The sequence below is a fragment of the Typopeltis vanoorti genome, chromosome 9 (assembly GCF_054136105.1).
Source record: "Typopeltis vanoorti isolate ZY-2024b chromosome 9, IOZ_Tvanoo_1.0, whole genome shotgun sequence".
NCBI classification, from domain to species: Eukaryota; Metazoa; Arthropoda; class Arachnida; order Uropygi; family Thelyphonidae; genus Typopeltis; species Typopeltis vanoorti.
The window spans coordinates 36,461,026-36,488,031 of NC_143557.1; the positions used below are offsets into that span (position 1 = coordinate 36,461,026).

General features: G+C 37.1%; 1 protein-coding gene across 4 annotated transcripts in view; it reads left to right on the top strand.

Annotated features, from left to right (window-relative positions):
- LOC150102972 (transmembrane channel-like protein 7) overlaps nt 1-27,006 on the top strand; it is a 482,602-nt gene that overhangs the window by 94,969 nt on the left and 360,627 nt on the right. For all 4 annotated transcript variants that reach the window (XM_090398586.1, XM_090398588.1, XM_090398587.1 and 1 more), the window contains exon 2: nt 17,461-17,616. In XM_090398586.1, coding sequence (XP_090254712.1) covers nt 17,589-17,616 — 28 coding nt within the window. In that variant the 5' untranslated portion in view covers nt 17,461-17,588. The remainder of the gene's footprint in view (nt 1-17,460; nt 17,617-27,006) is intronic.

Below are 27,006 nucleotides of genomic sequence, written 5' to 3' on the forward strand. Positions count from 1 at the left end.
AAATATCATTGTTATTAAATTAATCAGAACAAATCACTGAATTGTGCACTGACAGTAACACCCGAGACACATAACGCACGTTATGTCGCAATTTTACTATTTATAAGTATTAATTACTAGGAATGGGAATTGGTATCACTCGAGACTGATGTCTTAGTCTTCTAGTTTCGAGAATTCCCCAAGATCAAAACTATATTTGATTCCCAGGCCTATTTTCTTTTACAAAATAAAATATTAAATACTTTACTCACGATCTTCGGACAAAAACCATTATTAAGAAAAATAAATATAGATATTCTACATAGATTTTTGCCTTCGATTTGAATTCGCTCAATTGTTTTCTTTCCAACATCAAAATAGTGTTTCTTTCGTAAAAGATCTTCTTTGCAACCGATACTGTTGTATTCGAGATCCCGATTTTTGTCTTCTTCCACGTACAGATTGGTGTGCATCAAAGTGAATATCCGAAACTCTCGAGATTGGCTTGCAATGCTAGAAATTGAGCTAGTCTCACGAGTATCGAGACGCTCAGGTTTGATTTCTCATCACTATTAATTTAAAAATGTCTTAAATTATTTTTCCATTCTTGCTCATTATTTAGCCATGTCAGTTCACAACATTAATTAGCTGGGCAGTAAAGCAGCCGCTCGTTTTGCCCATTCAACAGGTCATGGGGAGAACATAGTGATAATAAAGCAAGTGATGTGAAGTCTTAATTTCCTTATACAAGTTGCCCTAGTCCTGAAAATACTTCAGGCGCAAACTTTGTTTGCTTGCACTTGGATAAAGGATTCTTCTTCTGCAGCTTTTCCCTGTTTGTGGTGAGTCTCCTCCACAACTTCCTGTCTTGGACTGTAGCCACATCCAAGTTCTTCATCCTCAAGTCTTCCTCCACCATCTCCCTCCATCTCTTCTTTGGCCGTCTGCGCTTCCTCTTCCTCTGCACATTCATCTGCATGACCTTTCTTCCCACATATTCTTCCTTCTCATCACATATCCAAACATCTCAACCTTGCCTCCTGTATCTTTGCTCCTAAGTTTGTAACTTTCACTGTTCCCCTTACATAGTCATTTCCTCGGGCAATCCTTTCTGGTCACACTGCACATCCATCTATGCATTCTCATCTCCACTGCCTCCATCCTGCTGATGTTATTTTTCCTCAGGACCACAGTTTCCATAGCATATGTCATAGCTGGTCTCACTACTGTCCTGTAGATTTTGCCTTTTAGATTGCTCAGCACCCTCTTATCACATAGCACTCCAGCCATCTCGCTCCAGTTTCTCCATACTGCTTGTATCCTGCATCTCACTTTCTTCTCAGCCTCACTATCCTCTTTCATTGTTGAACCTAAGTATCTAAAGTCGCTGACCTTCCTGATGATATTTCCTTCCAGCTCCAGATCTGTCTCCTGACTGCCATCCACTTTGCAACACATATACTCAGTCTTACTTCTGCTCAGTCTCATACCTCTCTCTTCCAGTACTTTCCTCCAACTTTCCAGTTTGGCTGCCACTTCTTCTCTTGATTCTGCACACAGCACGATATCATCTGCATACAACATTGTCCATGGTGCATCTTCTCTCACTTCCTCCGTCACCACCTCCATCACAATATTAAACAGGAACGGACTTAATGCAGACCCTTGATGCAAACCAACTGTCACTGGAAAACTTTCTGTCACTCCCAGCTGGTTTGAACACTTGTTTTCACATTTCTGTACATCTCCTGCATCAACCTGACATATTTCTCCGATACCTTCTTCTCCCTCAGACACCTCCAGACTTCTTACCTTGGCACTCTATCATACACTTTCTCCAGATCAATAAATACCAGATGTAGCTCCTGTTGTTTCTCTCGAAACTTTTCCATCATCTGTCATACCCCAAAGATAGCATCTGTGGCCGATCGACCAGGCATGAAGCCAAATTGCTCCTTTGCAATCTCTACCTCCTTCCTCAGTCTTCCATCAAGAACCCTTTCTAGGATTTTCATTGTGTGGGACATCAACTTACCCCTGTAGATGGGGACAAGAGTACTTTTCCTCCATTCCTCGGGTATATTTTCCTGTTGGCAAACTTTCATGAACAGGTCCCATAGCAGGTCAATTCCCTCTTCCCCCAGAGCCTTCCATGCCTCCACTGGAATCCTGTCTTGGTCCTCCGATTTTCCATTCTTCATCCTCTTCATGGTCTCCTTCACTTCCACTCTATTAATGTATTGCACCATCCCCTCAGAAGGCTGCCCATCTTCTCTGTGAGTCCTCGCATTTTCCTTATTCAAAAGTCCCTCAAAGTATATTCTCCATCTGTTTCTTATGTCCACATCTCTCCATAATACTCTTCCTTCAGCGTCTTTGATCTGCCTCACATGTACGATGTCATTTGAAGCCTTATTTCTACATTTTGCCAATCAATAAATCTTTCTCTGTCCTTCCTTTGTTTCTAATTGATCATAAAGGTCTTAATATGCCATGGCCTTCGCCTGTGCCACAACTCTCTTGGCTTCTCGCTTTTTCTCTCTGTCCTCTTCCACTCTTGACTCGTCTGACTTCTACTTTGCCTTCCTCTTAGCCGTCACTGCTTCTTGTACATCATTATTCCACCCAACCCTCCTTCTGCTCTGTAATCTTTCCGGCTGTTTCGCCAAGCACCTCAATTGCACAGCTTAGAATTACTTTTGAATTATGTCTACACCAGTCTTGTACACTTTCTAGTCCATCCGAAATCCTCTCTAATACCTTCTCCCTAAAATGGTTCCTCACACTCTCTTCTTTTAAGCAAAACCACTTAATTTTCTTCCTCCCATGGCCTCCAAAGGTTCTTATCTTCGACTTTATTTCAAAATCTGCACACAGCAGCTGGTGTTGCTGCACCGCTTGATCTGTTGGGATTACTTTACAATTTGTTACTGCCTTAAGTAACTTGGATAAAGGATTAAACCAAGTATATACTTTCTTGGTATCTTTACTTTATAGTATATCCAAGTGAAAAAACTTCTAACATCTTTCTCTAATCCAGAGTAATTTAATAATAAGATGTGACACCTTTTGACAACTTGTATAATGAAAATATGACTTCTGCAATACTAGTTTCACCTCTGAGTCTGGCTCCCTCTGAAGAGACCCCAATAAAGGTGGAACCTCTGGGTGTGGGTCCCACTGACGAGATCTTGGCTTTCAGCAAGATAAGTACTTCGGTGTTCTTTCATTTGTTTTCCACCTTGATTTTGTTTTACTGGTGTTAGTGGTGGTTTCATCCCCACTACTAATGGTTTTTTTAAAATAAATATTAAGATTCTGGTAGTGCAGTTAATATATGAATTACGGGATTACTTTTAGTGGTATCACGACGGCAATTTTATAATAGTTCAAATAAAGCATTTGCTGGTGGTTTAGAATTATTTCTGTATCACAGGATTATTTAATTCTCAGTCTTATTACTGAAAGGTTTTTTTTCCTTACAATCAAACGCAGAGGTTATAGTCTTTTTTCAAATTGAGATAATGGTACCGATTCTTCCAAGAGTGCGAACTCCAGGAATTGAAATTCCTGGATGTGAAGAAGCAAGATGAGTAACTAAAGTTTTTAGAGATAGTCAGCTCAAACCAGATTTATTCTTTTATCCCTTACAGCAGAGGGAAATATTTAATTGTAGTTAAAGATGTGGAAATGAGGGACAAACTATTTCAGGGTGTTACTTTTGAAGGCAGCACAGTTATTTTTGTAATGGTCAGTAGCCAGGTAAAAAACAGTAAAAATCGAAAGATTTCTGATGGAATATATAGAGAACAGTAATGAAATTCTTGTACAGACATTTTCGAGATGGGGTAACATTAGTAATATACGAAAGGGTTTATCAGGTGAAGATCCAAATTGGTTTTCTGGTGATGTCACCTTCACAATGGATATGAAGGCGCCCATAACGAATTTTGTCAACGTCGGTACAACCTGAATTATGGTAACCTATCCCGGAGTACACCGGCAATACTTGCATTGTGGTTCATATGATCACTTGCATGGTAACTGCCCCAAATCTAGATGTTTCAATTCCATGGAGATCAGACGTATTGCTAATCAGTGTCTCAGACCTTGTCAGAAATGTGAAAGTTCTGAGCATCACATTAACACCTATTGTCCTTTTAGAACTTTCGTGGAAAGAGTGGAAGCATTGGTAGAGCCAATTAGAACACCATATATATCAGAGAGCATAATGAAGAGTTCCCAGATCTTCATTCTAGTAAAGACAGCACTTTTAAACAAACTACACTTGGTAAAATCACAAAAAGTACTCGACCAAATCAGCTAGAAATTAACCCGAAAATTCCAGATCTGCAGGAACAACTTTCCCAGTCAAATACTAATGGAACATCAATTGAAATTATCAGTAATGAACCTAATATAACAACTGAACAGGTACAAAAATGAAATGCAAAAACATGCAGCTGTTCTACAAGGAGAAACTGGAGAAGAAACAGAAAAGCAGAAAAGACAACGGAAAGAATTTAATATGCAGAGAAGATCACCAAAAAGAAAAGATGAATTAATAAAAAAAATTGAAGATAAGCAAAAAAAATTTAAAAAGTGACTACACCTAAAAGAAAAAAGTAATAAAAAATGTAAAGATGGAGAAGGCTGTGGATCATCAAATGATAATCCTTTGGGCTCAGAAGAGTTTATGGATTATGAAGAACCAACTCATGCTAATAAAGAGAAAGGAAGAAATACAATTAACGAAAATATAATAAAGTTTATTGATTCAAAGTTTTCTCAGTACAGATATCACCTACATGAAAAAAATAAATAAATAACCAGCTTCCAAATCAAGAACTATAGGCATGACATTGAGATAATGGAAAGCAACTTTAAAAAACTGGAAAACAGTTTACAGGAAGCAGGTTACAAAATTGTTTCTTCATAGATTGAAGATCTCATCGGGTTCATCCAAAATTTAGAAGTTAAAGACTTACCAGTGACACTTCATTAATCATAGCATCTCCTTTCTGCATTGCCTCATTAAATATACGAGGATTCCACAGGCAAATTAAACAAGAAACAGTATGGAAACTTATGCTATGCCATAATATCGAGTTTTTGTTTCTCCAAGAAACATACCTTGGCAGATATAAAAAATTTAACAGATAGATATCTACTTCTTTCTTATTGGAGCTTGGGAAGATTTAACAGGGCTGGAGTATGAGTTCTTATTCTTGCCCCTCCCCCCTTCTTGGGTCATTCTGTAATATCCAAAGGGATGCAGAAGGGAGAATCTCTTGACAATTGACTTGAAATACTGTGGATGTAATAAGGTTTATAAATGTTTATGCTCCATCCAGTGGAACAGTTACACGAAAATTCTTCCAGGAATCGGATCCATATTTATATGGTGCCCACTACATCATAGCAGCCAGAGACTGGAATTGTATTGAAAACCCTATAGGAGACACCCCAAGAGTGGAAAAGTAGGATATGCACAGTTAAAAATATGTCTCGACAATGCTAGTAGACATATGGTGGATTCACAATTCTAATCTTCAGGCATACATGTACATGAATTAAGGTATTGGTACTCATATTGATTGAATTTATATCTCTTCTTCCCTTATAAATAGGATAATTCAGATAAAACATCTTGACATTAACATGTCAGATCATAATCCAGTTCTACTTAAGTTCCACTACATGGAAAAAGTAGAATTCTCTTCTGGACCATGGAGACTTCCACCAGATTTATCGTTAATCTTTTCAGCTAAATTCCAGGCCCTCTGTTCAAATTGGAATAATGTTGCTTGGAATTGGGATATGTGGTTAAAATTCAAAGTAGCAGTAAAGCAGAATATGATGGAATGGGGAAAGGAACAGGCTTTCCTCAAAAGAAAAAAGTTGAAAGACCTGTATAAAGAGAGAAGCTGGTTCGTAAGAAACCAACAGAATGTAGCAACATTATTAGAAATATTAACATAGAGATAGAACTGGAAAGGCAGAAACAAGTAGAAGAAAGAAATTTTAAAATAAGAATACATCAGCACTTAGCAGATAGCCCTTCAGTTGCATTCTTCAACAAACAATTCACTAAATTCTGCCAAGAAAGGACTATCACTCAAATCTGCATTCATGGAGAAGACATGTCCACCACTCAAGATATTCTTGACTCCTTTCAAAAACACTACAAAAATCTGTTTGAAGACAATAGTACTATTGGAAATTATAACTCTTGGAACATTAATGGCTTTCCTGTTCATATCCAAGATGGGCTTGATAGATCCATTACAGCATCTGAAGTTACCGCAGCCTATAAAGAATGCCAGACAAGAAAATCCCCAGGACCTGATGGTCTAGGGCTAGAACTTTACCGTGAGACCTGGGATTTTATTCTTCCCATTCTAGTTACACTATTTAATTCCTTTCTCTCATCAGGATACATACCAAATAAATTTGTAGCAAGCCATACTGCCCTCATTCCTAAACCTAATAGAGATCACACTATAAAACAGCACCTGAAGACCTATTTCTCTATCTAATACTGACAAACCAGATATTTTTCCACATTATCAATAATAGGCTGAAAGTGGGAATGAGATACATAATTAAAAGCACACAGGTGTATAGAGTACCAGGTCAAGCAGTAGAATTTAGTCTATTTCTTCTACGTGATCTAATCCACTTAGTTAACACGTTCGCTGCCAACTATGAGTATACTTGTAGTTGGTAAACCAGCTACGAGTATACTCGTATGACGCTTACCACCGGCAATGAGATTACTGTACTGACCTTGAAGAAGTGAAAATGCTTGGCTTGTGGAGCTAGCATCAATACTGTGTATTCTCATAGATGGTATATGTTCTGCACAAGCCAACTACGAGTAGACTCATATGACACGTACCGCTGGCAATGAGATTACCGTACTGACCTTGAAGAAGTGAAATTGCTCAGCGTACGGGAACAGACTATGCCGAAGTAGCATTGCAGCGAACATGTTAACACGAAAAGCAGTCGATGGCAGTGCTATCAGTAGACCTTACTCAAGCATTTGATGATGTCCGGCATCCCTTTCTATTCCACATCCTCCAGCAAATTGGTGTAGGTAAAAAACTGCTATCCATTATCAAATGAGCCTATGCTAATTCAACCACCCGCCTCCTAGTTAATGGGTTCCTGTCAGACCCGGTAAAAATTTGAAAAGGAGTGAAGCAAGGTTGCTCTCTCAGTCCACTGCTTTTTGCATTGGTTCTTGAGAGCCTTTCTTACAGGATATCAACAATACACATGCTGCGGGAGGAATTAACAGTTCCTTCAACTATAAAGAAAATAAGGTATTAGCATATGACAATGATGTAGTGGGAACTTTGAAGGATAATGATTTCATATATATATTTTTTTGGTATTTTGGAAATAACCAGAAAGAGACACAGAGAAAGCTGGGAAAAATTTGCATCATATCTAGAAAATGGCATATACAAAATAAGACCCAGTGCGTACAAAATACTAAAACATATGAATGCAGATATAAAAGAAACTGCAAATATAAATTGTGAAATAGATGTAAAAGAATTCTTGGATTACCTTACAGATCTTTGGATGGATAATACTGGCATCAAAAATAATTATACCAGAAACTTACAAAATACCTTAAATGATATGATAACGATGAAAGAATTAAAGGACAACCTAAATAAAATAAAAAATGGCAAATCAGCAGGAGAAGGTGGGATAAACTCCGAACTGTATAAATTTGCTGGGAAAAAAATTTCATCAGAGATTACTAAAATTTTTAAATAAAATATATACAAATGGACAAATACCAATAGAATGGAATACAAGCATAGTAATACCTATATTTAAAAAAGGGATAAAACAAAACCTGTTAACTACAGAGGTATTAGTTTATTGAATACATGCTACAAAATATATAGCAGAATACTTAATGAAAAACTAAAAATATACAGAAAAAATATTATTAGAATGTCAAAATGGATTTAGAAAAGGATGCTCTACAATGGATGCAGCTTTCTGTTTAAAACTACTTATAGAAAAAAGAAGAGAATTTAATTTGGAAACTCATTTTTTTTATAGATTAAGAAAGAGCATTTGACAAAGTAAAAAGATATATACTGTTTGATATATTACAAAGAATATATATACCTAATATTTTACTACATGCAATATTGAATATATATAAAGATAATGAAATAAAAATAAAAATAAATGAAAAAGTTGTTTGAAAAACAATCTATAAGACATGGATGCCCTCTGTCTCCAACACTTTTCAATATTTACATTAATGAAATATTAATACAGTGGAACACCTTAAACAATCAAGGTATAGAAATTTCCTGGAATAACAAAATAAATATGCTATTATTTGCAAATGATCAGTTAATAATATCAGATAAGGAAGACAATTTACAAAGAGCAATATATAATTTAAACATTATAGTAGAACAGTTTGGAAAGAAAATTTCCATAGATAAAACTAAAACAATGGTATTTTGTGGACAAACTCCAGTTAGAAGCAAAATAGCTATTAATAATAAAAAATAATAGAACAGAGAAATACTTTCAGTTATCTTGGATGTGAAATATCATATGAAGGAGAAAAAGACATAAAATTAAAAACTTCAAAATTTTTACAGATTATATGCCTGATAAATAGAACACAGAACCCAAATATAGTACAAAAAGAAACATGCTTGAAAATATACAATAGTGTCCACATTATTATATGGCAGTGAAATTTGGGCAATAAAAAACAAGATAAACAAAGAATAAAAACAAGTGAAATGAGATTTATGAGAAGAACTGCAAAATACACATTATTAGATCAAAAAAGGAACAAAGACATTTTAAAAGAACTAAAAACAAAATCAATAGAAGAAAAGCTAAACAATTATAAACAAAAATGGATTGAACATGTAAACTGAATGGCAAACACCCGACATCCTAAACAATTACTAAAACATAAGCCAATTGGAAAGAGAAGGCAGGGTAGTCCTCAAAAAAGGATATTAGATGGATAATGAAACCGGAACAGACCATTATGGTCTATACCCCTATTTAGTGTTATGAAGATGATGATGGAAATATTCAGCAAAAGCAGTGGATTAATTATTAATGCAGACAAGACAAAATTAAAAGTTTATGGAAAGTGGGATCTTGAAGGCATTCCTTTTGGACTAACCCCTGAGAGAGAGAGAACCCGTCATTATATTTAGAATTCCCTTCTCCACTTATCCAATATTACCACTCCAAGAACTTGTACACAAGAGCTTTGAAATGTTAGAAGACTGGAAAATAGGGCCACTCTCCTTTTCTTCTAAAGCTATAGTATTCAAACCATGAGTGAGGGGGAGGAGTGTTATTGATGATAGCTGATGAACTGCAGCCAAGGAGAATTAAAGTTGTATTGCAGGATAGTGAAAAGAGCTCACTTGAGGCTATTTGGTGTGAGATTGAGACTGGCAGAACAAAATATATAGTTGGGTGCTGCTATAGACCAGGTGATGGAATAGATGGTGGAGATAGTATGCATAAACAAATTGATGAAATGAGTGGAAGGAGGGTAATTATTATGGGGGATTTCAACTATGGTAACATTGATTGGAAGGAGGAGAGGACACATGTGAGGAAGGAAATGGATTTTATTCAATTGTTAAGGGATAACTATCTGAGACAGCATGTAAGTGAAAATACTAGGGGTTTGAGAGTGGTGCTTGACCTGGTAATAGCATCTGAGAATTTGACTGTAATGAATATGACCATGTTGCCACTTATTGGTGAGTGTGATCATAAGGTCTTGACCTGGGAGGTGGCTAAAGGTGTGGAATTTTCGATTAAGACACGGTATATGTGGAATTACCGTGCTGGCAAGTATGATAAGCTTAGGAGATTGCTTGGATCAGTGCCATGGCATGTACAACTGCAAGGGCTGGATGTTGACAGAGCATGGGAAGTGGTCAAGGAACATTTACAGGAGGTTATGGCTGATTGTATACCTAGTTAAATGGATGAATAACACCATTAAGCTTGAGCTGCAAAAAAAGAAACAACTGTGGAGGGAATTTAAAGAGAAAGGTGACCTGCAGGCACATGAATGGTATAAAGCGCAGGCCAGAAGGGTAATGAGTGTGGTAAAAAAAGCAAAACTGGATTATGAAAGGAAACTAGCTATGCAAGCTAAAGAGAATCCCAAACAGTTCTTTCAATATGCTGCAAGCAAAAAAAAATCTGTACACAGCAGAATGATTTTAAGGAGGTCACTGAATCAGTCGATATAGTGGAATTACTGAGCAAGCGCTTTGCAAGAGTATATCATCCAGGTGGTGACATTGAAAAAATGAAGGAACCATTAGTTTATACGGGAATTGTGATGAATGAAGTGGAGGTGAATAGTCTATTACAGAACCTTAATGTGAATACATTTGTGGGATTGAATGATAGAATTATCAGTGCCCTTGACCATGTTGTTTAATCTGCGTCTCAGGTCTGGTTTAGTCCCGAAGGTGTGATAGGAGGGGAAATTAGTTCCACTGCATAAAGGAGGATCCAAGACTACTGTTGCAAATTACTGACCGATCAGCATATCAGGAGTCGTTGCCAAGATCTTGGAGAAAGTAGTCAAGGGAAAAATACAGGAATGTATTGATGAAAATAAGATACTGTACAGGGGACAGCATGGCTTTGTGAAGGGTAGATCATGCCTCAGTAACTTGCTCAAGTTTTATAACACAGTGATGGCTGAACTGGATAAGGTAATGGGTTTACAGTGATACTGCTGGACCTGGCTAAGGCATTTGACAGGATACCACATGGAATTCTAATCCGTAAAACTACAACATATAGGAATGGATATAGGGTTGGTAAGATGGATAGGTGGGTGGTTGATGGAGAGATATCAGAGAGTAGTTTATTCAGGAGTAGAGTCCAAAAGACGGCCTGTGGCTAGTGGTGTGCCGCAGGGTTCTGTTCTTGGACCACTGCTGTTTAATTTGTTCATTAACAATATAGGGAAAGATCTAAGAGGAACAGTTCATTTGCTGATGATGCAAAGTTAGGTAGGGCAATAGTGAATGCAGATGTCAAAATCTTGCAGGAAGACTTGGATAGATTGGAGTTCTGGGCTAAGGAGAATGGATGTCAATTTAATGTGACAAAATGTAAGGTTATGCATGAGATTGATGAGGCCAGGGACTTGGGAGTGTTGGTGGATAGGAAGATGAAGTTTAGGGGGCACATTGCAAAAGTGGCTAAACCAGCTCATCAACTCACTTGGTTGTTGAGCTGATTTAGCCACTTTTGCAATGTGCCCCCTAAACTTGACGAGCAGAGACAAGCAAGTTATTGTACTTTTGTACCGAGCCTTGATAAGACCTTATCTCGACTACTGTGCCCAGTAGTCAAGATGATAGACCTGCTATCATCTTGATCCAGAGGCGAGTGACCAAGATGATAGCAGGTCTATTGAATGAACCTTATGAGAACAGGTTGAAGATTTGTGGGTTGCAAAAATTAGTTGATAGGCGGAAAATGGGAGATATGATTGAGACAAATTCAAATTGCTAAAGAGTTTGTATAGGATTAATTCAGAGGATATTTTTGAGATCAGGACTGGTGGTGGGAGAACTAGGGGACATCTATGGAAGTTGGACAAGAATGTGGTTAGCAAGGGTGTTAGAGCTGGGTTCTTTACTTTTAGAGTGGTAAATGAGTGGAATAAGCTGCCAAAGTCTGTTGTGGGTACTATGACAGTGAACGAGTTCAAGGCAAGGTATGATAGATACTGTGAGAATGTTGAATAGTTGTGTGGATATGATGTTTAGGGTCTCCCTCGATGAGTCTAAGGACTCCCTGGAGTCGCCCGTAAAAATAATAATAATAATAATCTTTCCTGCTCAGTTGTGAAGAAAGCGAAGAAGTGAAGAAAAGCAATTATATAGTAAATCTCTACAATTTTTTTGGTCAGTCCAGCGATTCCAAGAAGTTAAAAAGGAATTTCTTCAACTATCAAAGAGGCATGGACATTTGGACTTCCACTCTTAAAATTCTGCTATTTAGTATTTTTGTTATAGCCATTATTTATAAATGTGTTGCTAATAATCTTTAATTCTTGTTTAAGAGCTTATTGATTAGAGCAAATTGTTATAGCTCTGTTTTTAAGGGTGTTAATGACTCCAGATTTTTGCGGTGGATGGTGATGACCTGAGTTAGCATGTTTATATTGGCCAGTATGTGTTGGTTTGCAGTAAACTGTGAAGGATACAATGCTTGGGGGAAGACGTGCCCAGTGTATCCAGGAACAGAAGCGAGTTCTGATTTTCAATTTCGATAGTAAATTGTATGCGTTCAGGTGGCTAAGGAATGTGTTTAATGTTTGCTAACCATGTGGCCAGATAACGAAAACATCATCAACGTATCTATGTCACACTGTACGTTTTAGAGTAAAGGAATCAAGAGCACTTTGCTCAAAAGCTTCCATTAGGTAAAATTTATTTTGCCACACGAAATAACCGGAACGAGTACGTGGACAAAGAGGGCTGTAATATCGGGCGAAAATTTGTTCTGTAGGAGAAGAATTGTGTCACTGATTGGGACATTTGTGAAAAGGGCAGAAATGTCAAACCTGACTAATAAATCATCTTTTCCCAGTGTTATATTTTTAATTTTGTTTACAAAGTGTTCTGTGTTCTGTATATAGGAGGGTGAATGACCTACCAACTTGTTGAATGTTGACGCTAATTTCTTGGCTAGGTGATAATTAGGGCTGTCTATTCCTTCAACTATTGGTCGAAGCAGAACGTTTTGTTGTGTACTTTTGGAACACCATATATTCTGGGAGAAGGCATAATTGGGTATAAGTTTTTTAACAGTGTCTGATCACCAAGAGGTGATGGACTTATGTAATGTCTCAGTTTTTTTTCTTTATTCTGTTAGTTGGATTATAGATTCTAAAACCTACAGTGTGGCTTAGATATATTGATAATGTTTTTGTTATCTGGCCACATCGTTGACAAACATTAAGCACATTCCTTAGCCACCTGAACAAACAACATGAATGCATACAATTTACTATTGAAATTGAAAATCAGAATTTGCTCTCGTTACTGGATACACTGTTCCCACGTCTTCCCTCAAGCAGTCTGTCCTTCATGGTTTACCCCAAACTGACACATACTGGCCAATATATACATGCTAACTCGTATCATCACCACCAATCGCAAACATTTGGAGTCATTAACACCCTTAAAAACAGAGCTATAACAATTTGATCTAATCAACAAGCTCTTAAACAAGAATTAAAGATTATTAGCAACATATTTATAAATAATGGCTATAACAAAAATACTGCTAATAAAGTTCTCCATAAAACTTCATCATAAAAGAATATAGATTACAGTAAAACCATAGCCATCCCATATATTAAAGGGTTATCAGAAAAAATCAATAGAATCCTACACCATTATAATCTCAATGCCACTTTTAAACCACCTATAAAATTAAAAAACATATTCAATTCCTCTACGGATCCTCTCCTCCCACTGGCACATCCTGAAGTTTATTGCATCTACTCCACCTGTAACTTGCCTTATATTGGTGAAACTGGACGTACAATCCCTGTATGTAAAAAAGGAAACACAAAAGACACATTAAACATAACAATTTTGATGAAGCAGGCCTCGCAGATCACGCTCTCAACACCTGCACCAAATTGATTGGAAAAGTACCTACCTGTTCTTTACATCATACACAAACCTGGTATGAAAGAAAATTTAAAGAAGCCTGTGAAATTCTAATTAACCACCCTAATCTCAACAATAATGGTGGCAAAAAAATTCCAAGAATTCGGATGGCACATTCAGCCTATTTAGTATCTAGCATACTTTAGGACTTCAAGCAATTTTCAACTTTTATTGGAAACTATTCCATACCAATTGGTTGAAATTTATATGTGTAATCACATAGTTTTATATATATATATATATATATATATATATATATATCTCAATGGCTTTAACAGGCCTCTAAGGCCCACACCCCTCCAAGCATGCTTGGATTTCATAATCAAAATACGAGGGTAGAATGGTCACCCCTATGCCTCGAGGTATTCCTGGCTGTATACCTGTGTGTTCACGGGGCTGGTTTGCCTGTTTGCGGGATGAAAAACGCCAGATAAACTGGCAGAAAAAACCCTGCTGTTCATGCCCAAGACCGGCTAACTTGGCTAGGGCTGAGGAAGATCCTTCAGCTCCTCACATCGTCGACGGGATTCAAGCCTAGGACACTCCTTCCCCAGTCATATGGTTGCGAAGCGCAAAGCCACTAGGCTAAAAAGATAAGCTGAAATTTGAAACGGTTTTATGTCATGTTTTTTGTCACTCGACAAAAATATCCCCTACACATATATATATGTTTGGTATAATTTTTTTCTGAATTTATTTAGAAAACTGTCGCGCGCGCGCACGCGCTTGTGTGTCCAACAATTTGTTTCAGGATTACAACAATCAAACTCATTGTCGACCATTAGAACAATGAAGAGACAAAAAAATTATCACTGTTGCGTGGACAGGTATTGCTTCAATATTGCTTCCAGGTGGAACAACATCATATCATGTATTTAAATTGGCAATAGAAATAGATACATATTCAAATTGCTATTTAAAAAATGCAAAAGATAAACTTAACCAATATCACGATATTCTTATAACTTATAAACAATACAAGTGAAGGTAGCATCCTGAGTGTCGAGTCTTCAAAATTCGAGTCATCAGAATTCAAGGAGAACTGGCCTACCAGCCCAGAACTCTGGGGGTTTGGTATCGTAGGTGCCAGGGGGACAGAGCCCCTCCTAGTGTGTGTGTATATAAATATATATATATATATATATATAAACATGTTGCTCTCCAGCCCAATTTAATTTTGTAACCTAATAGATAATAATAATAGGATTTACTAGCTTGATGTAGTAAAGGTTTTTTTTTCCATCATAAGTCAGGCCAGTAATTGTTGTAACGGTTGGTCAGTAACTTTATCAAACCATGTAGATTGTAGTGCAGCTTGTTTCTCTGTATGTATGTGTATGCTTCAGATGATGCCTTGATATGAAGGTCAAAACATTGAGTGTTCATTTTGGTTTATGTTAAACTAAAGTTTTGCTCTAACACGATAGTTGTCGCCATAATTTTCCATAATGTATTCTGATTAGCGTGTAAGCATGAAAGAAATGATTGGTATAAAGAAATCTTTAATTTTTTTCGCTGCGAAGTTCTACAGTTAGGTATGAACAACAATATTTTGTTTCATAACTTGAAGTTACAAGGATATACCCTAACAGGAGGGATCTTACTTGAAGAATTGCATATGGCAACCTTCCAGTCAGTGCCATCAAATGGAGGTACTTCAACATCGGAGATCCAATCTGTGACATCTGTTACCAATTGGAAAAGTAGAACATGCATTCTACAGCTGCTGTCTTGTCCTGCATATTTGGAACAGATTATGTAATGTTTTTGGCATTCCATTACTTACAACAGAACAGGTTATTTTTTTACAATACCCACCACCACCACCTATTAGCAATGGGAAGAGAATTTTGGTTTTTATAATTAATGAATTAAAATAGCATTTAAGGAAGGTTAGAAAAAAAACATGGATTTGAAAACCAACAATATGACATCCAAATGCTTTATAATATTGTACTATGGAAATTTTATTGTTCAGTCAGACAATTTTTGTAATTAGAAAGAAGCATTCTAGGAGTTATCAAATTTATCACTAGATTTATCTCTCCCTGGTGAATATTGTGATATTCACCAGGGAGAGAGAAAATTCTCTCTGATCTTGCTATGAGAGGTTTTTTTAAATAGTTTCATTCTCTTAATTCAGTGTGGTCTTATAGTCAATTGCAGGGATGACTGAAGAGCAATCCCAGGCAGAGAATGCCAACTCAAGGCAGTTAACCCAGATGGGCCTGACTACCTGGGTATCAGTCATCTTTGCGCTTTAGTTTCAGTTGAGATTGGTGAAAAAGGAAAACTGATAGCCTTTGGCTATATGATGATATAAAAGAGCTGAGGCTTTTTCTTTCTTTCTCTCTTGCTATCTATCCGTCTTTCTTTCTCCTAATACTATCAGGCTCTCTTGCACCCCTATGCTAACTACTCTAGACCTATGATGAACAACCCTTTACTTTTTCCTCTCAATAAAGGTGGAAACCAGTCTCGGTAGTGACCCTTCCCATAATGCATAGCATTATACATGTCTGCAAGGAGATGTGCTTTGCATTATGGGATACTAAGGGAAGTGATATGAAGTCTTAGCTTCCTTATACCAGTTGCCCTATCCCTGAAAATACTTCAGACGCAAACTTTGTTTGCTTACACTTGGATAAAGGATTAAATCAAGTATATAATTTTTGGATTTGGACAGAGGAATGAAAGACTTATTGAATTCGCAGAAGAAAATAACCTCTTTATTATGAACAGCTTTTTCAAGAAGAAAATCAACTGATTTTCTTCTTGAAAAAGGAACTTGGAACTGAAAATGGACTTGGAGAAGCTCAAATGGACAAACTTACAATGAAATAGACTTCATCCTCTCCAACAGAAGATATATAATTAAATAATAACCAAAGTGTTTAATAGATTTAATACAGGAAGTGACCACAGACTAGTAAGGGCAAAAGTATGGATCAACAAAAATTGGGAATGGAATAAGCCCATAAGAAAAAGGTCCAATTTAGTGAATCTACAAAAACTCTACCACGATAAAAGCTTTTATAGAGAATCACTCAAAAATGAACTAAAAAAGTTAAACACAGCTACTACCATCGATGACGCTAATGAAATCTTAACAAAATCTATCTTGAATTCTGCACTAGAAATAGGAAGTGTAAAAAAAGGCACCAAAGAGAGGAAAAACTAAGATAGGAAACCTTAGATCTGATGAAGAAAAAAAAAGATATGAAAAAAATTTGAATGACACCAATAAAATAGAATAAGCAGAAATTTGTAAAACTGAGACTTTGGAAGGCAGTGACACTAATGATTTTGAAAGCATATGGTGTCTGGAAAATCATGGTTGGCGGGAGGAGGGGACCTTCATCCAGCAGTGGACAGAACTAAAAGGTTGAAGAATAAGAAGATAATTTCTTGGTATCTTTAAACATCTTATCGGCTATTATGGATAAAATACGCATCATTATACACTTTGTATCCATCATATGTTTCAATGTAATATCAATGGTATTACAATTTTAATATGCACTTCGCATTCATGGAAACTTGGACATATATATACGTCCTGGCCGGTAGCATGGTTAATTTACAGTTACCATCTAAATGTAATGAAGCTGTAAAGCTTACTACTTATATGAAAACAATATCAAAATTCCAGTTATTGTTTAATTCCATAATAGATAAATGATATAAACATTAAGTGTCTAAATATATTTTTGATTTTGAAATATTATAGGTCATCTGAAACATTTAAAATACTTTGAACAATGATATATAAATGAAACAAGAATTCAGGATAGCTGGTAATCAGATGTCTCAGTGTAGTGTCAATTGCTATAGATGCTGACATACTGAAACAAGAAGATGGGGGAAGCAGTACAAAAGCAGGAGTGTAAGTGTGAATTTTTATTTTTAGGGATTAAACATCCTAACTAGCTCATTTAATAAATACTATAGAAAAACAATAAGTATATGACAAAATATCAAAAATAGTTATTATATTTGCAAATATAAATTCATCTGCCAGAGAAGTTCATTTAAAGCTCATATTCTATAAAAGTCTGCTTCTAAATAATACTTCTCAACAACATCTTAACAGAGTGCTGTATTACTTTTTCATATTATATCTAGTTAATTTCAAAGAGGTTATGATGTCATTGTATGAGGCCTTGAACACGCCTCATATGGATTATTGTGCACAGATCTGGTCAGTCACCAGGTGACAAGGATATGGTGGAAAGGGTCCAGAGAAGAATCACAAAGGTGTCAGTGGTCTTTGGAATATGTTGTATGAGGATAGATAGAGAGAATGTAAATTGCAAAGCCTCATGAATAGAAGGAAGAGGTGGGAATATGATTAATACATATAAGCTAATCAAGGGTTGTTATCAGGTTGACGTGGAAGAATTTTTCATAGAATGAGAGAGGGAAGGTAGAACACGAGGCCTGAGGAGAAGTTTCTGTCCATAGAGAGTGGCAAGTGGAATGCATTGTCTGAGTGTGTTGTGAATGTAGACACACTGAATCATTTTAAGGCATTGGATGAGCATTGTGTTCAACAGTATGTACCTCCACGACGAGTCTTTGACTCCATGGAGGTTGGATGTTAATAATAATAAAACAAAACAAAATGCCTTATACAATGGAACCAGAACTCTGTACTTCTACAGCTCAGCATCCTCTACATTATTGTCACAATTCATTGCACTGTACTCACAATTTTAGCAATGTGTCCTATAAATTTTAAATCTGAATCCACAATCTCAACCAGAGCTCATATTTCCTCAACTTCCTCTGTTACATTCCCACCAAGTGTAAACTCTACATCCAAACCTTGTTTTCCAAATTTTAAAACCTTATACTTTTGCAGCACTGAACTGGCATCCCTACTCTTGTTCCCATTCACCCAGTCTATTCAAGTCCTCTTGTAAAGCCACCACATCTGCTCTGATCCTCATAGTTCTTCCCAACTTTACATCATCTACAAACAACTGAATATCCCCATTCAAATCTTCCCCAATATCACTATCATATAGGTCAAACAGCACTGACCCTAAAACAGATGCTTGAGGCACATCACTAGTGAATTTCCTCTTCTAGGATATTGCTTCCCCATACACAGCTTACTGATTCCTATGAGATAGTCAATTTCCAATTCAATGCACTAGTCTAAAATCCAATCCCATCCACTCTAGTTTTAACTGTCAACTTATCACATGGCAATCAATCAAAAGCCTTTGCAAAGTGGTTGGCAAGTTTGCAAGGAGCAAATAGTGACAGTGGTTTTGAAGCAATATGTAACAGAGGGTACACAAGGATTGAATGTCTTGGATTTGATTATCTCATTAGAGGATGTTATTGTAAGTGGAGTGTCAAATCTTACTCCACTAGGTGCAAGTGACCATGAAATGATCGATTGGGTAGTGACTCTCACCACATCAGGACGTCTATGAGAAAGGGTTATATGTGGAACTATAAGATGGGTGATTATTACAAAGTTGGGAGATGGCTTGCAGCTGTATCATGGAATGATTAATTGGATGGTAAGGAAATCAATGCTACTTGGTCCCTACTCAGGAACTATCTGGCAAAAGTAATGACTGAGTGTATTTCAAAGGTCAGAAGATGGAATAAGGTAGGTGCAAAAAGGATGACTGAGAAAGAAGGAGAAGGCATCATTGAGGCAGCACAAGATGAGTAGCAGTGATCAATTACATGAGTATAAAAAGGAAGGTGACTTGCTTGATAAGAGTGAGAAGTGTAGTATGAGCAGCAGTTAGCAAATGAGACCAAAAGAGAGTTTTTTTGATATGTGGCAGTAGAAGAAAAATTGATTATGGGAGGGTGATGTTGCTCGGTGATAATGGTAGAATGACAACCACTGGCGGGGATATAGTGGAAGTGTTAAATGAGCAATTGATTAAAGTATTCCATCCCTTTGAATGTAACATAATGCAGAATTTGAGAGCAGTGGGAAGGAAAGAAGAGCCATTGATGTTGAGTGAGCAGGAGGCTTATGAGGAATTGAGTAAACTTGATATCAATAAGGCTATAACACTTGATGGTATATTACATGTCTTGAGGTGTTATACCAACTCATGCTAAACAAGTAAATTAAAACAATAGCTTTAATTTACATATTTAACATGAATTCTTGAGTCTTAGATTGGTCCAAGTTCCAAATGCTTGGAAAGAAGAAAACTATTGTTCTGCCTCATGAAGGTGGTGATAAGACTAAGGCTTTGAATTATAGGCAGCTATGCTTGTCACTAGCAAAGGGCAAGGTATTAGAGAGGCTAGTGAGGACCAGGATTAAGAATTAGGTTGACAGCCGCAGAATTCTCTTTGATGGATAGCATGGTTTTGCTAAAAGGAAGATAATGTTTTAGCAGGGACAAAGGGGATTCTTTTATAGTAGTAGATTTAGATTTTGCAAAGGCCTTTGATAGATTGCCACATGTCAGGCTGGTAATTTACCTGGAACAGATGGGGTCGGACATTAGATTAGGGTGTTAGATTGGAGATTGGCTGTTTTATAGGTACCAGCAGGTTCTGTATGGAGGAGCAATATATCAGAAGAGGAACATCACTAGTGGCGTACCTCTGGTCTGGTGAAGCTGTTGCTGTTTAATTTATATATAAATGACATTGGAAAGGGCTTGACTGGTGATGTACAGTTATTTGCAGAAAATACAAAGTTGGGCAGGGCTATGAGTAGTTGAATGGATGTTGTAGCCTTGCAAAAGGACTTGAATAGACTGGGTGAATCTGCTAGAGTGCGATGTCAGTTCAATGTAACAAAGGTAAGGTTTTAAAATTTTGAAAGCAAAGATTGGATGTGGAGTATAAGGTTGATGGGGATATCTTAGAATATGTGGAGGAGATGAAAGATCTGGGGTGATGATGGATAGTGAGCTGACATTTGGTTATAATTGTGAGCATAGCAGTGATGCAGAGAACACTGATTTTTATAAGTAAGGATATTATGATTCCATTGTACATAGCTTTGATCAGTCTTCTTATGGATTACTTACTTGTGCACAGATTTAGTCACATGGTTTTCAAAAGGATGATGATTTTTTTTTTTTTTTTGCTCTGTTTGAGCATAGAGATGAAATTTTAATGGCTTATGTTGCTCATCTTGAGAAACAACTATATTAAAAATTTGATTGAAATCAATAATGTGAGTGGCAGAAGTGTCAGTAGAAGGGATAAATCCTTCCATATATTCTCTTTTCATTTTAGCTCGTTTATACTGAAATTTTCAGGTGCTCTTATACAGTTAGTTAAAATCACTCGAACATTGCATCCTATAAAGACATGTGCAGATGAGGAGGAGAAGAAGAAAATAAAAAGAACTTTTTTCCTGTGTTTCATTGTTTTCAAATTACCATTATTTCTTTTATTAATTAATGTCACTTTAAAAACAGCGAATTCATAAAATGATTTTAAGCATGAAGTAGAATATCTCTTTTCAATAAAAATGGCAGATCAGTTATACCTAGCATATGATAGATTGAATTTGGGTCTAAATGATTCCAGGAATAAGAGCAGTTGATATTCTTTTGGGGCTTTTAATAGTGCCTTCTATGACTCTTGGGAGCCACAATTTTTGAGTAGAAGGGATAATGATTTGGAATTAAACCAACCAAAAAAATAATACAAATAGAAATGAAAGGTTTTTCTCTTTATTTTGAAAATGGTTACATCTATAGATCCTTTTCTCTGATATTTTCTATGAAAAAGGAAGACAAGTTGAACTTTCCTGATATACTGTTATTATTTATATAACAACAAACCTCCATGAAGTCAACAACTGACTAATTTCAGAGGTCTTATTTAGCAGGATATTAATCTTATTGTATGAGAGTGGTCTGAAAGGTTCTCGGCCTCGACAAGAGATTGTTTTTTCTAAGTTGGTACATCTGTCATAAGCACCCATGCGAAATTGCAAGTCATTCTATCAAGTAGTTTGTTTTATACAGCTGTCTGAAGCAAAAGTGTTGTCTGTATCCTTTGAAATGGATAAAATTGAGCATAGTGTGGTTATAAAATTCTTTGTAAAAGAAGGTTTAACGGCAAAAGAAATTCATTCGAAGTTCATAAAAGTTTATGGGCACTCTTCTCCTTCATTTTTGACAATTAAGAAATGGGCTGCCGAGTTTAAACATGGCCGTACCAGCCTTGAAGAGGAACTATGTGAAGGGCATCCAAAAAGTGTAACAACACCAGAAATCATTGATCAAGTGCACGATATGGTATTAGATGAACGGCGAGTCAAAGTGCACGAAATTATTGAGACTATAGGCATTTCAAAAGAATGTGTAGGATATATTTTGCATGAAGAATTGCAAATGAAAAAGCTTTGCTCAAGATGGGTGCTGCGCTTGCTCACAGCAGATCAAAAATGTGCTCAGTCGATTTATTACTATGGATGAGACTTGGATTCACCGTTACACACCAGAATCCAAACAGAAAAACACCAAAACAGTGGACAGAAGCCAGTTGTTTAGTGCCAGAGAAGACAAAGTCAGTTCCATCATCAGGAAAGGTCTTGGCATCAATGTTTTGGGATGCTAAAGGCATTTTGTTTATTAATTATCTTGAAAAGGATAAAACAGTAACCAGAGAATATTATTCCAATCTTTTAACCAGACTAGATGAAAAAATTCTTGAGAAAAGACCCAGTTGGCAGAAGAAAAATATCATCTTTCATCAGGACAATACACCTGCCCATAAAGGTATTTTGGCAGTGGGATAATTAAGGGTTCTGCCTTATGAATTGTTGGAACATCCACCGTATTCCCCAGATTTGGATTCTATTTCTTCCCAAAACTAAAACTCTTCCTCGCTGATCAGCGTTTTTCTTCGAATCAAGAGATGATCGCTGCTGTAGAGGGGTGTTTTGCAGACCAGACCGACCTTACTGAGAACCACTACAGGGATGGGATAATGGCACTGGAGCATCACTGGAATAAATGCATTAGTCTTAAGGGAGATTATGTTGTAAAAAAAAAAGATTCAAATTATAAATTCGTTTTTTCATTGTTAGGCAGAGAACTTTTCAGATCACCCTCATACCTTTCTTGTTTACACTCCTGGCATTCCTAGCATACTCTCATGTCTCTACACCCATACAATTAACACTATACAAATCTGACATTGAATGCTGTTCCCATGCCTAAGAGCTCCTTAAAGATACTTGATTCAGTATAGAAGAGAGCAATTAGGTTAATTAAAGATTAATTTTCACCAATTTACTATGCTGCTTTTTTTTCACACACACACACATACATTTGATTTCTATTTGTGTTTCCGCAGTTGTTTCTATAGTCCCTGTTCATTAGAACAGGCAGCATAATAATCCCCCCCCCCTCGCACATGCTCACACACACACACAGACCATCCTCTATATCTTATAAAATATCTTCAGTGGCTGTTAAACAACCCTTCACATTTCTGCTTCAGACTAGAACACTCTTCTTCCTCTGTTGCAATAGGTTTCACGGTATAATAAGAACACAGATGGTTAAGAAAATAACTATTTATTAACTTAAAGCTAATATTTTGCTGGTATTATATCCAGGATCTTCAGAGCACACAATACAAAGTTTGTTACAAATGTAAGACAACCACAATCCGGTGTAACAGTGGGGGCTAGTATAAGTGATTGCAGCGTGCAATCACTTATACTAGTGATTGAATCACTTCTATATTTGAATAATTAGATATTCAAATCTTCTATATTTGAATAATTTGAATAATTATAGAATAATCACTTCTATAATTAGAAATATGAATCACTTCTATATTTCAACAATGTGACATTGCCGAAATATAGAAGTGATTCATTAAAGTTATCTTTAATTAATATACTTCATTTGCGTTGTTAATTCCGTAAATTAATTACCAGTTATGTCTAACCAACGCATAAGTCTTACTACTAGAATCATGATCATCCACGGAGATGCAATCGCACGAAAGGCCCGTCAATACGGCAAATTGAGATTGAAGATATCGAGGCAAATAAATCATCTGACGTTCCTAAAACGCTGCCGGGATAACAAAGTGATCCCCAACTGTGTGAAATTGAAGCACCGTTTCACTTCCGAGAAAGCTCTACGCATTTATAACCGCACTAGCTTCGCCCTGTTGAGAGAACAAATTACCGCGACGCGCGTTCTCCTGGCCGACGAAAACAAAACCTTACGGGCGCTAGAGGAAGAGCTTTCTAACACACTCGGCCTTGATCTATGGTCTATACTTCATGACATCTCATGCACATCGGCAAGAAAGGAATTCGAAAAAATACGTAGTCGGCACGTGAAAAAATACGAAAACCTGACAAAGACTTCTACTTCTGCAACCCAGCCACCACTTAACACAGTAGTCAACCTCTCGTCGGCAGTTTTAAAGCCTGAAGCACTCACCGCACTTTCACGTGGTCACAATTTCGCCCTAGCTCCAAAAAGGATACCTGCTGAAGAAATCATGATCCAAATAGTGCGTGGAATTCGCAACCTGCCTAACCATATCGCCAACAATGTGAGACTGGATGTATTCGGTGTTCTCACTAAAGCCAAACCTCCAAAATCCAACTTATCCAAAAACGAATATACAGCCCTACAAGAATTAAAAAACAACAAAAAAATAGTAATCACCAAAGCTGATAAGGGAAGCGCCACTGTGGTACTCAATCAAAAAGACTACAAAGGTAAGCTAAATTCTTTAATACGAGACCGTACTACTTACCTCCCCATTGAATATAATCCGACCAGCTCTCAGATTAGAACTATCCACAGACTCCTTAAGAAAGTCACTTCTTGGCCTGTGGAAGTCACCAACAAACTTAAACCTTATAACTCTAGACCCCCCCGATTATATGGACTCCCAAAAATACATAAACAAAATGTGCCATTGCGTCCCATAGTGGATGGCATTGATTCCCCCACATATAAATTAGCCAAACATTTAGCTAAAACGCTCACACACTACACTGGCAACACACCATCACACATAAAAAACTCGGCCCACTTTAAAGCCAGTATAGAAAACCTCACACTCCAACACACTGACATAATGGTCAGTTTTGACATCTCCTCCCTATTCACTAATGTCCCACTCAAAGAAACCCTTGAGCTCATCCAAGCCAAGTTTCCTCCCGATATCTCAGCCCTATTTCAGTTCACAATGAACTCAGGCTATTTCGTTTGGCAAGGAAAGTTCTACAAACAGATAGAGGGGACAGCCATGGGTTCACCACTTTCCCCACCCTTGGCCAATTTCTTTATGGAGACATTTGAAGAGAAAGCCTTAAACTCCGCCCCACAAAAACCCACTATTTGGCTTCGTTACATGGATGATGTGTTCGCTATTTGGCCACATGGCTCAGACTCACTCCACTCCTTCCTAACACGCTTAAACAACCAACACCCCAGAGTCCAGTTCACCTTAGAAAAAGAGGAAAACAACACCCTCCCCTTCCTAGACACTTTAATCACCCGCCAGCTTGATGGATCTTTGGTTTTCTCTGTTTACAGAAAACCCACCCACACTGGCAGATACATTCACCAACAATCCCACCCCCACCCCCCTCACAACAATATGGAGTGATAAAAACACTATATAACAGGGCAAAATTAATCTGCTCAGATGACCAGGCCCTGACTATGGAACTAAACCACATCCTCAACACTTTCTTAGCCATGGCTATAACCCCAAAAAAATCCAAAAAATACTAAAACCTGTAAACCACAACCCCCCCTCACCCCATCCACAATAAAGACTACACCAAGTCTATCACTATCCCCTACATCCAGGGCACCTCTGAAAAAATAACCAATATCCTCAAAAAGTATGACCTTACTTCCTGTTACAGACTATATAAAAAGTTGGCATCCCTTATCCGCTCTACCAAAGACCAACCACTTCCCCTAGACCTACCTGGTGTATACCAGGTCCCTTGCAGCTGCAAATTGTCCTACTTTGGCCAAACAGGCAGAACAACAAATATCAGGATTTCAGAACACCAAGACTACATCCGGTTTCACCAGTACAGCCGCTCTGGGTTGGCAGACCATGCCTTAGATACCCACCATAAAATTCGTTGGAAGAAAACAAAAATAATCCATCGCAGCAAGTATAAATACGAAAGATTATTCAAAGAATCTTCAGCAGCTCTAAAAAACGTTCCTAACCTCAACAAATTTGGGTGCATGAAACTGCCCCAAATTTGGGAGACTTTCATTATGAGAACTTCAGCCCAACTGCCAAGACTACCAGATTAGCCCACAAGAGGGCACCATTAGGACTTTAGGAACAAAATTAGTTCATTACTTTCTTCCTCATTTGCTTTGTTAGTTCCTTAGTGCACATACCATATCTTTATGTTCCTGAAGATGGCAATGTGACATTGCCGAAATATAGAAGTGATTCATTAAAGTTATCTTTAATTAATATACTTCATTTGCGTTGTTAATTCCGTAAATTAATTACCAGTTATCCCTATTTACCAATGTACCACTTATAGACACTATTGATTTAATCAAGTCTAAATTTCCCCCAGATATTTTTTAATTATTTCAATTTACCATGAATGCAGGTTACTTTACATGGGGTGGGGAAATTCTACAAACAGATTAATGGTACTGCTATTGGTTCCCCCCTCTCTCCCCCGTTAGCAAATTTTTACATGGAACACTTTGAAAACAAAGTACTTACCACAGCTACATACAAGCCACAAGTGTGGTTGCGCTATGTAGATAATGTGTTTGCCATCTGGCCCCATGGACAAGACACTTTGGATACTTTTATCACCTACCTAAACAGCCAATACCCCAAAATTCACTTCACAGTAGAAAAAGAATCAAATAACTGTTTACCATTTCTTGACACATTAGTCACCCGCCTTTCAGATGGATCACTATCTTTTTCTATTTACAGAAAGCCTACACACACAGGAAGATACCTACATAAACAATCACATCATCATCCAGTCCAACAGTACGGCATTTTAAAAACACTTACACACAGAGCCAGAGCCATTTGTTCTAACGATACAGCTCTGACCACTGAACTCCAGTACCTGCGCCATACGTTCTTAGTCAATGGCTACAATCCCTACAAAATAGATAAAATACTACATAGGCCCAATACTCTGCCCTCCCCTAATACACAAGAATACAACATGACCATTTCTATTCCCTATATCAGAGGTACATCGGAAAAGATAGCCAAAGTATTGTTGAAACATGGCCTTCGCACCACCTTCAAACCTCATGTC